The sequence below is a fragment of the Mustelus asterias genome, chromosome 12 (assembly GCF_964213995.1).
Source record: "Mustelus asterias chromosome 12, sMusAst1.hap1.1, whole genome shotgun sequence".
Taxonomy (NCBI): Eukaryota; Metazoa; Chordata; class Chondrichthyes; order Carcharhiniformes; family Triakidae; genus Mustelus; species Mustelus asterias.
Window position 1 is genome coordinate 12,888,851 of NC_135812.1, and position 12,528 is coordinate 12,901,378.

The following is a 12,528-nucleotide window of genomic DNA, read 5'->3' on the forward strand; positions in this document are numbered from 1 at the left end:
GATTAGACAACTGGCTTCCCCTTGTGGTAGGCAAGGCACACCTGATGCACATGAAGACTGCAATTTGCAGTTAACTTCATCCTTAGAGGGCACTCTAATTCCCCCAGCTCTCAAGAGCTGCAGATTAAACAAGCCTTCTGACTTTAACAGCCAGCCACCCACACACTAATGACAGCCTGGCCTCCAAAACCAATAACACAGCTCATGCCCTCTGGCTCCACAGCGCTGCCTGAATGTGGGGGTCCATTCCCACTGCAGTCATCTTCCCCCCTGTGTCAGGCCTCCTGAGGCTGGAAAACACTCCTTGTCAGAGTCTGCCCATGCAGCCTGGCCTCTTATGGAACACCACGCAAGAACCTCACAGTCACCCCCTTTGCTGAGCCTATGGATTCACATGCTCCCAACCACTTTCCAGCTGCCACTCTGGAAGGGCAATCCCTCAATGGTTAAATCACCACAAGCCCAGCAAGGAGGACACGGGAAGCGCTGCCTACACAGCAGCCGCCAGGCCCCTTTTAAACCTGGAGGCTTTCAGCCATGAAGGGCCACTAAGGCTTGCAAGCAACCCCACCAATATACAACAGCTGTATAGTAATGAGAACCTGGCAACTTCACCTTCAAAGGGGATATTGGAGGTGAGCACTCAGGTCGGTATTACCCTCCAGGGTGCCAGCCACAGAGGGGGCCGCAGATACCTATCTGGATCCCCCACGCTCTCTCCGTTGACCCCTCTATGTCTGGCACCCTGGAGGGTAATGACGACCTGAGTGTTCACCTCTGATATCCCTTCGGAGGTGGGGTTGCCAGGTTCTCGTTTTCATACAGCTGTTGTAAATCGCTCTGGCGACTGATAAATGTTCAGTGAGGGGAGAAGTCTCAGTAGGAGGACTTGCTAATAATATTATAATGCACTTAAATGAGGTTCCCAGCCCTCCATGGCAGAATTCTCATTATGACACTGGCGAGAGGGACCTGGAAAATGCAATCTTGCCGACGTGAATCGCATTTCCCAATTCTCACCACATTTTTTGCCCTTTTGCTGTTCTCGCTGACAGCTTACATGGACTCAGAATTCTGCCCATTGTTTGAGGAAAAACATTGCCTTAAACAAAAACAGAAAATGCTGGAGGATCTCAGCAGGTCTGACAGCATCTGTGGAGAGAGAATAGAACCAACGTTTCGAATCAGGATGACCTTTCATCAGGGCTGTCTTAAAGCTGAGACAATGTGTGTGATTAGCTAAAAACCAGTGGGCTAATTCTTATTTCATTATTGACAAGTTATAGACCAATTGGCTATTTTTCCAACAATTGGCTAAAGTGGGCTTTCAATGTTTTAAGGTATAAGAAAGGGTCGCGAGAAGTCAGATTGGGTAAGGACAGGCAGAGACTGAGAGACTTTTGATTTGATTTGATTTGATTTATTGTTGTCACATGTATCAGTATACAGTGAAAAATATTGTTTCTTGCGCTCTATACGGACAATGCATACCGTTCATAGAGAGGGAAAGGAGAAAGTGCAGAATGTAGTGTTCCAGTCATAGCTAGGGTGTAGAGAAAAATCAACCTTGGTGCGAGGTAGGTCCATTCAAAAGTCTGATGGCAGCAGGGAGGAAGCTGTTCTTGAGTCGGTTGGTACATGACCTCAGAAATTGGACAAAGGCAGAGATGTGAAGCGAGATGTAAAGAGAAAGATGTAGATAGTGAGGGGGAGAGAGATGTTTACGAGAGGCAGAGAAGAAGGGTGAGAATAGAGATGTTTATGGAGAGGTGCTGAGAGCTGTTTTCAACGTTATTACTTCACGACTTGGTCTTAGAAGGGTGGTGAGAAGTCTGCTCAATTGATAAAGTTTAGCTCTTTCCTCTTACTGTTAATTACTGCTTATTATTGTTAATTGATACTTTACTTTCTATCTTTCTGACTTGTTACCTGTTTATTGGCTAATAAACTTTCTGAATTCATCAGTTAAAGTGCTCTATCTTGCCATATAGTTAAGTTTCTAGAACCTTATGTGATTTATGATTGGGGGGATATTACCATAAGATCATAAGATATAGGAGCAGAATTAGGCCATTCGGCCCATCGAGTCTGCTCTACCATTCAATCATGGCTGATATGATTCTCACCCCCATTCTCCTGCCTTCTCCCTGTAACCCTTGATCCTCTTATCGATCAAGAACCTATCCATCTCAGTCTTAAAGACACTCAATAACTGGCCTCCACAGCCCTCTGTGGCAATGAGCTCCACAGATTCAGCACCCTCTGGCTGAAACATTCCTTCTCCTCTCAGTTTTAAAGGAATGTCCCTTCACTCTGAGGTTGTGCCCTTGAGTTCTAGTCTCTCCCACTGGTGGAAACATCCTCTCCACATCCACTCTATCTAGGCCTCTCAGTATTCTGTAAGTTTCAATTAGAGCCCCCCCCCTCACCCTTCTAAACTTCATCGAGTATAGGCCCAGACTCCTCAACTGCTCCTCATATGACAAACCCTTCATTCCTGGGATCATTCTAGTGAACCTCTTCTAGATCCCCTCCAAGGCCAGCACATCCTTCCTTAGGTATGGGGCCCAAAACTGCTCACAATATTCCAAATGGGATTTGACCGGAGCCTTATACAGCCTCAGCATTACATCCCTGTCCTTGTATTCTAGCCCTTTAGAAATGAAAGCACACATTAAATTTGCTTTCCTAACTGCCAGCTGAACTTGCATGTTAACCTTAAGAGAGTCCTGAACCAGGACTCCCAAGTCCCTTTGTGCTTCAGATTTCCAAAGCCTTTCCCCATTTGGAAAATAGCCTATGCCTCTACTCTAACTACCAAAGTGCATAACCTCACACTTTCCCACGTTATATACCATCTGCCACTTCTTTGCCCACTTCCTAGCCTGTCCAAGTCCTTCTGCAGCCTCCCCACTTCTTCAACACTACCTGTCCCTCTACATATCTTTGTATCATCCATAAATTTAGCAACCATGCCCTCAGTTCCATCTTCCAGATCATTAATGTATATAGTCAAAAGTTGTGGTCCCAACACTGACCCCTGTAGAACACCACCAGTTGCCATCCTTATCCCCACCTCTGCCTTCTGTCTGTCAGCCAATCTTCTATCCATGCCAGTACCTTGCCTCTAACACCATTGGCTCTTAGCTTACTTAGCAGCCTTCTGTAAGGCTTTCTGGAAATCCAAATAAATCGCGTCCACTGGCTCTCCTTTGTCGAACTTCTTCATTACCTCCTCAAAGAATTCTAACAGATTTGTCAGACATGACTTCCCTTTGACAAAGCCGTGCTGACTCAGCCCTATTTTACCATGCATTTCCAAATACTCCACAATTTCATCCTTAATAATGGACTCCAAAATCTTACCAACGACCGAGGTCAGGCTAACTGGTCTATAATTTCCCATCTTCTGCCTCCCCCCCTTCTTAAACAGGGATGTTACATTAGCCTTTTTCCAGTCCTCTGGGACCTTCCCTGACTCCAGTGATTGCTGAAAGATCACCGCCAATTGCCTCCACAATCTCCTCAGCTATCTCCTTCAGAACCCTGGGATGTAGTCCATCCGGTCTGGGTGATTTATCTACCTTCAGACCTTTCAGCTTCCCTAACACCTTCTCCTTAGTGATGGCCACTACATTCACCTTTGCCCCCTGACTCTCTTGAAATTCTGGCATGTTACTGGTGTCTTCCACCGTGAAGACTGATACAAAGTACCCATTCAGTTTCTCTGCCATTTCTTTGTCCCCCATTACTACTTCTCCAGCCTCATTTTCCAGCGGTCCAATGGCCATTCTTGCCTCTCTCTTACCTTTTATATATTTTTTAAAAACTCTTGCAATCTTCTTGTGTATTACTAGCTAGCTTACCCTCATATTTCATCTTCACCCTTATTTTTTTTTAGTTGTCGCCTGCTTGTTTTTAAAGGCTTCCCAATCCTCTGGCTTCCTTGCCTCACAGTATGCTCTTACCTTTGGCTTTTATGCTATCCCTGACTTCCCTTGTCAGCCATGGTTGTCTTGTCCTTCCCTTAATATGCTTCCTGTTCCTTGGAATGAATTTATGCTGTGCTTTCCGAATTATCCCCAAAAACCCCTGCCACTGTTGTTCCACAGTCTTTCCTGCTACGCTCCCTTTCCAATCAAATCTGGCCAGGTCCTCCCTCATGGCCATGTAGTTTCCTTTACTCATTTGTAGCACCGTTGTATCTGATTCCTACATCTCCCTCTCAAACTGCAAGGTGAATTCTATCATATTGTGGTCACAGCCCCCTAGAGGTTCCTTCATCTTCAGTTCCCTGATCAAGTCTGCCTCATTACACATCACCAGATCCAGAAGTGCCTGTTCCCTTGTAGGCTCTAACACAAGCTGCTCCAAAAAACCATTCTGTAGAAATTCCACCTGCATATTGAAATCCCCCATAATTACTGTAATATTGCCTTTCTTACATACCTTTTCAATCTCCTGATTTATTTTCTGTCCGACATCCTAACTACTGTTAGGGGGCCTGTTCGTAACTCCCATCGGATCTTTTTCCCTTTGTGATTCCTCAACTCTACCCATACAGATTCTATGCCGTCCGACTCTATCACTTCTTGTTAATGATTTAATTTTGTTTCTTACCAAAAAGGCAACCCCGCCTCCTCTACCCATCTGCCTGTCCTTTTGATAGGACACATATCCTTGGATATTCAGATCCTCCCTCTGATCCCCTTGCAGCCACGTTTCTGTGATGCCCACAGCATCGTACCCTCCAGTTACAATGTGTGCTTCCAGCTCATTTACCTTGTTCCATATACTGCGTGCATTTAGGTACAGCACCCTCAGTGCTGTGTTGACTGCCCCCCCTTCCCATAGTTGTCTCGTTATCTGCTGTGCCTGAAGTTTTATTCCTGCCAATTTCCATACTAGGGTTAGGTTGATTGGTCATGCTAAAATTGCCCCTTAGTGTCCTGGGATGCGTAGATTAGAGGGATTAGCGGTTAAAATATGTAGGGATATGGGGGTAGGGCCTGGGTGGGATTGTGGTCGGTGCAGACTCGATGGGCCGAATGGCCTCTTTCTGTACTGTAGTGTTTCTATGATTTCTATGATGATTTCTACTCTCTATTCTATGATTAGTTCTGGAACGTTTACTAGCTTCTACTGAGCCCTGCCCTCATTAACTAGTTGAAAGTCCTTGTGACTTCCCTATTTAGCCTTTCCGCTTGGGGCCTGGTCCCAGATTGATTCAGGTGGAGCCCGTCCCATCGGTACAGTTCTCTCCTGCTCCAATACTGATGCCAGTGCCCCACACAATGGAGCCCCTCTTTCCCACACCACTTCTTTAGCCATGTGTTTACCTCCCTAATCTTCTTCTCTCTTTGCCAATTCACACATGGTTTGGGTAATAATCCAGAGATTATAACCCTTGAGGACCAGTTCTTTAATTTGGTCCCTACTTCCTGATATTCCCCAAACAGGTCCTCCAGCCTATGTTGTTTGTCCTAACGTGGACTACAACTGGATCCTCCCACTACAACATCCTTTCAAACGAGTGAACACCATAAATCTTAGTTCCTAAATCAAAAACAACTTATACTATTAAGTATTTTCCGTTTAAGAATTAAAAAAATGAATGAATGCAAAATAAACTTTTTCCTATTTAAATCTATACAATCTTTTATTTTACAGCTCCCCTAGATTCTGCTGTCAGAGCGGGGGAACAAAGTGCGAAAGAATTTCTTCTGAGAGATAGAAAGGATTCAGTTCCATCTGTGTTTTATGAAACGGTAAGTACGGTATTCCATAATGTTAACTCACATTGAAACGCTGCCAACACAGAATTTCTTCATGGTCATAAATCACTTCTGGCCCACTGATGTGGCAGCTGCTCCAAAGAGTTCCTGCAAAGTTTCTTTTTAAATCGATAAACCTTGGGGCATAGATATGCCAAAGAAGTCAACATCCATCTGAGGTAAAGCATAAGGATCACAGACTGCCTGTGAAGTTTCAAGGAATTATTTAAAAGTAAACGGACCTAGAAAACCAGAATGATCAATAACTTCAGATGTTTTCTTAAATGGGACCCAGATTTAGAAGGATAGCACCCAAGAAATGAAAAACGCAAAGGAAAGAAACTAAGATGAAAGAGAACACCTGTGGAGTAGCTAAAAAAGCGATGAGGAGTGGTCCAAACTGGTTGGGGAGGGGAAGCAGAAATAAGTCAAATTAAATGATAACATATACCAGATGCATGGCAACACTCACTGACACTCCTTCAACAGCACCCTCCAAACCTGCTATCTCTACCAACTAGAAGAACAAGGGCAGCAGGCACATGGTAACACCAAGTTCCCCTCCAAGTCACACACCATTCTTTCTCAAAATAGATCATTGTTTCTTCACAGGTATTAGCCAAGTTAAAATCCTGGAACTCCCTCACTACTAGTGCACCACAATTATTTCAGTATTTCAAGAAATTGGCTCACTGCCACGTTCCCAAGGGCAAATAGGGATGGGCAATAAATGCGGGCCTCGCCGGTGATGCCGACATCCCATGAACTAATTAAATAAAAATGCTCAAAAAAAGTAAAGGCAAATTGCGCACACAAGGAGGCCAAAAGTAAAGGAATGGGTCACAAAAAAATCAAGTGAGAGCAGCTGGGAATAAAATAATCAAACTACATGTAAACAGGAAACATAACAAGTAAAGAAAACAGGGGTGAAAGGAAAACTAGAGATGTGTTTGCTGTGGGTGTTCGCAAATGAGAAACAAAACTTGCATTTATGTAGCACCTTTAAGATAGCAAAATGTCCCAAGGAGCCTTAAAGGAGCGGTAACGTTTTTCTATTAGTGTCACAAGTCAGCTTACATTAACACTGCAATGAGGTTATTGTGAAAATCCCCTAGTTGCCACACTCCAGCACCTGTTTGAGTACAAAGAACAAAGAAAATTACAGCACAGGAACAGGCCCTTCGGCCCTCCAAGCCTACACCGAGGGAGAATTTAGCATGGCCAATGCACCTAACCAGCACGTCTTTTGGATCATGGGAGGAAACCGGAGCATCTGGAGGAAACCCATGCAGACACAGGGAGAACGCGCAGACTCCTCACAGATAGTTACCCAAGCCAGGAATTGAACTCGTGTCCCTGGCGCTGTGAGGTAGCCACAGTGCTAACCACTGTGCCACTGTGCCGCCTATTAGACAAATTGTGACAGAGCCACAAACAAGTTTTAAGGAGTATCTTTGAGGAGAGAGTTAAAAAGTCATTGAGATTTAGTTGCATCTAACAAAGCACCCCTAAACCTCTACATTCCCAAACTAACAAGCTCAGACTAACCGAATGTAACATAAATGGATCAGCAAGTGAAAACTGTGATGAAGAGGAAAAATGGTATGAACAAACCCTGCAGAAAGAAAGGAACAGTGGCCTAGGAAATTGCCGCAATGTATTACAAATGGCTGCAGAGAGGGAAAAAGAGATTTGGAAAAAAATGAAAGCAGCTAGGGCTAAACTAAGGATGAACACAAAATAGTAAATATTCCGAATAAAACCTTCTCATAAAATATATGGGCAACAAGCCCGCTCCAAAAAAAGACATTCCAAGTAAAATCAATGATTTAGTTATAAATGAGATGGAAGTCCTCGACAGGTTAATCAGGTTTTAAACAAATAAATCCCATGGGATAGATGGTAGAGTTCTGAAAGAGACTAGAGAAGAGATTTGTGAAGCACTGAGAATCATAATGAGGGAATAATTGGCCACTGGGGAGGTATCAAAATGTTGGAAATAGGTTAATGTGTCCATACAAAAGGTGAAATAACAGACACATGCAACCACAGCATATTAGTCTTCCATTTCTTATAAAATAATATAATTTATTGTTAGGAAACATGGATTCAGAAAGCGAAGATCTTTCCTGACCAACCGCCTCAATTTCTTTGAGGAAGTAAAAATTCAAGTGGACGGTGATAGGTCCTGTGATGTGGTTTATCATGATTTCCAAAAGGCTTTTGACAAAGTTAAACATAGAAGGCTAGTAATTAAGTGCTGTGGGGATGATAAACTCTGTCAATGGCTGGCAGACTGGTAGACTGTTGGGAAGTCGCATGAATCGTGAGGTCAAAATTGGAGAAGTAATAAATGGTATATCAACATTCAGTACTTGGATCATGACTGTCTCTAACTTACATAAATTACCTAGACTCAGAAACCCAATGAAAAGTGGCCACATTTGTAAATGACACAACAGATGGCCAGTGGAATCAGGAGAGGCAGTTCAGAAACTTTGGAAAGAGATGGAAAAGTTGTTTAAATGGAAAGAACATTAGCAAATGAAAATTAATGTTGACAAATGTGAATTGCTATACATGGGAAGAAAAAATACATTATCGCGCAAATGTGAATCATGTTGAAATAGCTAAAAATGGGTTGATTTTTGGGCCCTACTGAGGGTCTGAACAGAAACAGATTGGGCCCGAAAATACTGGTACAGTCCAGCAAGTCTGTTTCCTGATCCTACTCCCTAGGCAGGTTTGGAGCCAACAGAATAACACCAATACCAATTTCACATGCCTTCTTAAGCACACTAAAAGTAGGAGGGCTGGGATTTTCTAGCTGGCTTCTAGTTTCCTGACCTGATGGGGAAAGTTCAACTGTCTGGAAGCTGGCATCCAGGGACAGACCAGGAGGCCATCGCTCAGGCCTAGAGACTCTCCCTGCTTCCAAGTGTAGCTCAAAGAGTGATTTCCCCTCCCCGTACAGAGTGGTGGTCTGGCTGCTGCATTTGTTTTTTATTTATTTTATTACGAGGTTGCAGAGGGAGAGTGCCTCCATGTTTAAGCACTCTTTTACTTACTTATGCTCTATTACAGCCTTTTGCTCCTTTTAAACTGGTAGGCCACTCATTGATCCTCCAGCTTGCTTCTCTTAACTGGACAGAAAACGCGTCTCCATGCAAATTAAGGGGGCACCTACATGGAATCATGGTTGGAATTCTGTTTAATTTGTCACTCATGGGCGTTTACTGTGAGCAGTCTATATGGGTGAAATCTCCAGGAGTTCATAATGGGTTCATAGTATATTAGTAATCTGTTTTACACTGCAGTGTCAGTGGGAGGTTTCTGGGCAGTGTCAAGGAGAAGTGCTGGGGAGTGTGTTCCATTTTTAATTTTTTGCAAAATTAATTTTTTCAAATTAAAAATCGAAGTTTCTGGCGGAATGGACTCGCCCTGCCAGCATGACCTTATGGGACCTGCCCCTTGCAGTTCATTTTTCAGTGTGCCACATGATACAGTAGAGAAAGCTGCCGTTGGCGCTAGTTGCTTGAATGCTGCTTTTCCTGCCTGCTGCAACACCCTGCATATTTTAGAGAAAATTCTACCCTATATCTCCACCCCTTCATTGTTATTAGGTCAAAATCCTGAAAATCTCTGCCCAACAGCTCGGTGGGCGTATCTACAACACATGGGCTGCAGCAGTTCAAGAGGGCGGCTCACCACCTCCCTCTTGAGGGCAGTTAGGGATGGGCAATAAAATGCTGGCCTAGCCAGTGATGCCCAAGTCCTGTGAAAGAACAAAAGAAAAGGAGGGACATTCGAGCTTCGGAGACAGTATAGAGAAAGACAAGGAGGCTAATCCTCAGTGTGAAGGGCTGGGGAATCTTGGCTTTTCAATGTGGAAATGAGGCATCTGAGAGATGATCTTCTGGAGTATATAAGCATATGCAATTTTTTAAAGTGGCATCTCGGCCTTTTGGCTAAGATGCAAATGAGATCAAGACTTGGAGGAGGTGCAATGCCTCCTCCAATCAGCTTGGATCATGTAGATCAAGTCCAAGACAGGAAGTGAGAGGCCTGTCTTGTCAGCTTGGATCTGGAATGTCTCACTTGCTGAGACTTTGAATTGGACTTTGATTGGATTGAATTGGATATATAAACAAAAAAAAATATGGAAAAAGTGAACCTGATATATTACTTTTAATTGTGCTCTGGGTGTAGAACTTGAGAAAAATTGCCAAACAAGACAAGGATACTTCTTAGGACTGATTTCAAGAAAATATTCCTCCCATACCCATTAATTTAAATGTGGAATAAATTTCTAGATAGGGTAGTGGAGGGAAAAACGCCTGGAATTATTTATAAAACAATTGAATCCTAAAATGGGTTATCGATCTTTAGAACCTCTCTGAATTAGGTTAGTCAAATGACTGCCTTCATCCATAAGTATCTTCATAGAATCATAGAATCCTATAGTGCACCGACCACAATCCCACCTAGGCCCTATCTCCATAACCCCATGCATTTACCTTAGCTAACCCCCCTGACACTAAGAGGCAATTTAGCATGGCCAATCCACCTAACCCACACATCTTTGGACATCCAAATACATTGCAAGAGAGTGGTTGCATGCAGTAGGTATAGAAGTTGTAATTTTTCAGCTGGACCACAGGGTGGAGCATCATACTGTAGAAAAAAACCTTGCCATCATCGTGTTTGCCATACAGAGGATTTTGGCTTTTTGATATAAGCACATCTACAGTCTGCTCCATATAAATTAATGTCAGTAATGCGGAATGAGTCCGCAGTTCCATCTGATTAACTTAAGTAACTCTTCCTTAGTGGCAAATCTTGTGTTCATTAAGGCGGGGAATAAAGATTATGGTTATAAATCATGTATCTTCTTTAGTCTATCTCAGCATCAAATATTTCTATGGAACGTATCATATGTCCCAGACACGCTCACAATAAGGTTCCAGTGGACAGGATTTCTAGCTTCTTGCAACACCACGGAATTACAAGTGAGGTTTGCGCAGCCATGACAAATTTTGGGGCCTTTCACAAGCACTAGCTATTATTACTTTTGTCATTCTATAGAGTTGCGGAAGGAATCAGTAAATGGAGGAATTGGATATGTTAAAGGGTTGCTGCTAGTTGCTTCTTTTGCATCCATTAACCTAATGTGCTCAAGTTTATCCCTATCCCTTTCTCAGCCAAAATTTCTGCAAGGAGTGCTGAAGGTAAGATTTATCCAGGGACAAATTGGAAAATAAACCCATAAAATTAAAGCCTTTATTTGTCTGTAAAAATAAAACCAGATTATAAATTCACTTGAAGCTATATAATGCTTTGGGAAAGTGCCAATATAACAGACATCACCAAGTTAAAACTTACACTGCTACATGGAGAACTAATTTACAAAATGATAAAAAATGTGCCAACTAATTATGCATGTTAAATTAGACTAAAATCAACCTCCAAAATAATTTGCTGAACAAATTTACCAATGCTTCAGTTCAAGAATTTTCTGCCTGTTATCTTACATTCCACTTAGTTTCACACATAGGTCATCCACCTGCCTAATCTTTGTAAAGTTTGGTTCTGTGGTTCTGAGTTGCATAACACATTATTCACGATAACTTGTAAAGAAAACCCTTCACTAATTTCACTCCCAACTTTACCACAGCTGTGATAGATATTTTCTCAAAAAGCAACCTGTTGTTGTTTTCAATTCAGCATCGCATGTCTCTGGCTAGTAAGGTAAAATATAGTATAGTTTTGAAACAGCTTTATTATTTTCCCATAGGGTTCAAATCTCTTGTGTTGGCAACACATGCTGTAGTTTTGTTGTTCTCCGAGAGACACCTAGTTGCTAAGTAAAACTTGTCTAATTTTAATTTTCATGTGATGTATTCTTTGAGCTTAAGAAAAAGAAATTATCAATAACAATAAAGATTAAGTAAGAAGTCTCACAACACCGGGTTAAAGTCCAACGGGTTTATTTGGTATCACGAGCTTTTGAAGTGCTGCCCCCAGGAACTCCCCGAAGCAGTGCTCTGAAAGCTCCGAAATACCAAAGAAACCTGTTGGACTTTAACTTGGTGTTGTGAGACTTCTTATTGTGCCCACCCCAGTCCGACGCCGGCATCTCCACACAATAAAGATTAATATACTGTTGGTGATGTTAGCTGATGAAAAGTTAATATGCTCAATGTCATTCTGTGTGGCACTTTAGTAGAGGCATTTGCCTTCTTCCTATATTAAAATAGAACACATAAGAATATCATAGCATGTAAAGAGTTTATCAGGTAGTATCACTGACTGTAACCTATATCCTCATCCATATATTACAAACCTTGAATATGATACACATTTCCTGTCCGCAGACCTTACTTCCATTTATTACTATTTTTAATTGTACTTTACAGTCAGCACTTATGATGTGTCCATTTCCCATTCAATTTTGATATGTCACCTATCATCATGCAGCTATGTGCTCTGGCAAACAACTAATTCTGTGCATTGAGTTTCTGAAAGCTCTCTCCCAATTCTGTTGCAATCTTATGTGTAAATAATTTTATATTATCAGCTGACTGTGAATAGTACAATGGGAAGCCTAGATATTTAAATAAAAGGAATTTGAAAAATTCCTTCACTTAATCGCAAAAACATTTATTCTTCTGCTGCTCATCCAGCTATGATCAAATATGGAAGAAGCAGGCAAAATCACAGAGTCCTCTAAGATGATAAATTCCTGTATTTCAAC

The 12,528-nt window shown here is 42.3% G+C and overlaps 1 protein-coding gene across 4 annotated transcripts in view; it reads left to right on the forward strand.

Moving 5' to 3' along the window:
• The window catches only part of spata22 (spermatogenesis associated 22), a 77,204-nt gene that overhangs the window by 57,738 nt on the left and 6,938 nt on the right, over window positions 1-12,528 (forward strand). For all 4 annotated transcript variants that reach the window (XR_013499216.1, XM_078225930.1, XM_078225929.1 and 1 more), the window contains one exon: window positions 5,671-5,768. Coding sequence is in view for 3 of the 4 variants with exons in the window: in XM_078225930.1 (XP_078082056.1) it covers window positions 5,671-5,768 (98 nt within the window). In the remaining variant the exon portion in view is untranslated. The remainder of the gene's footprint in view (window positions 1-5,670; window positions 5,769-12,528) is intronic.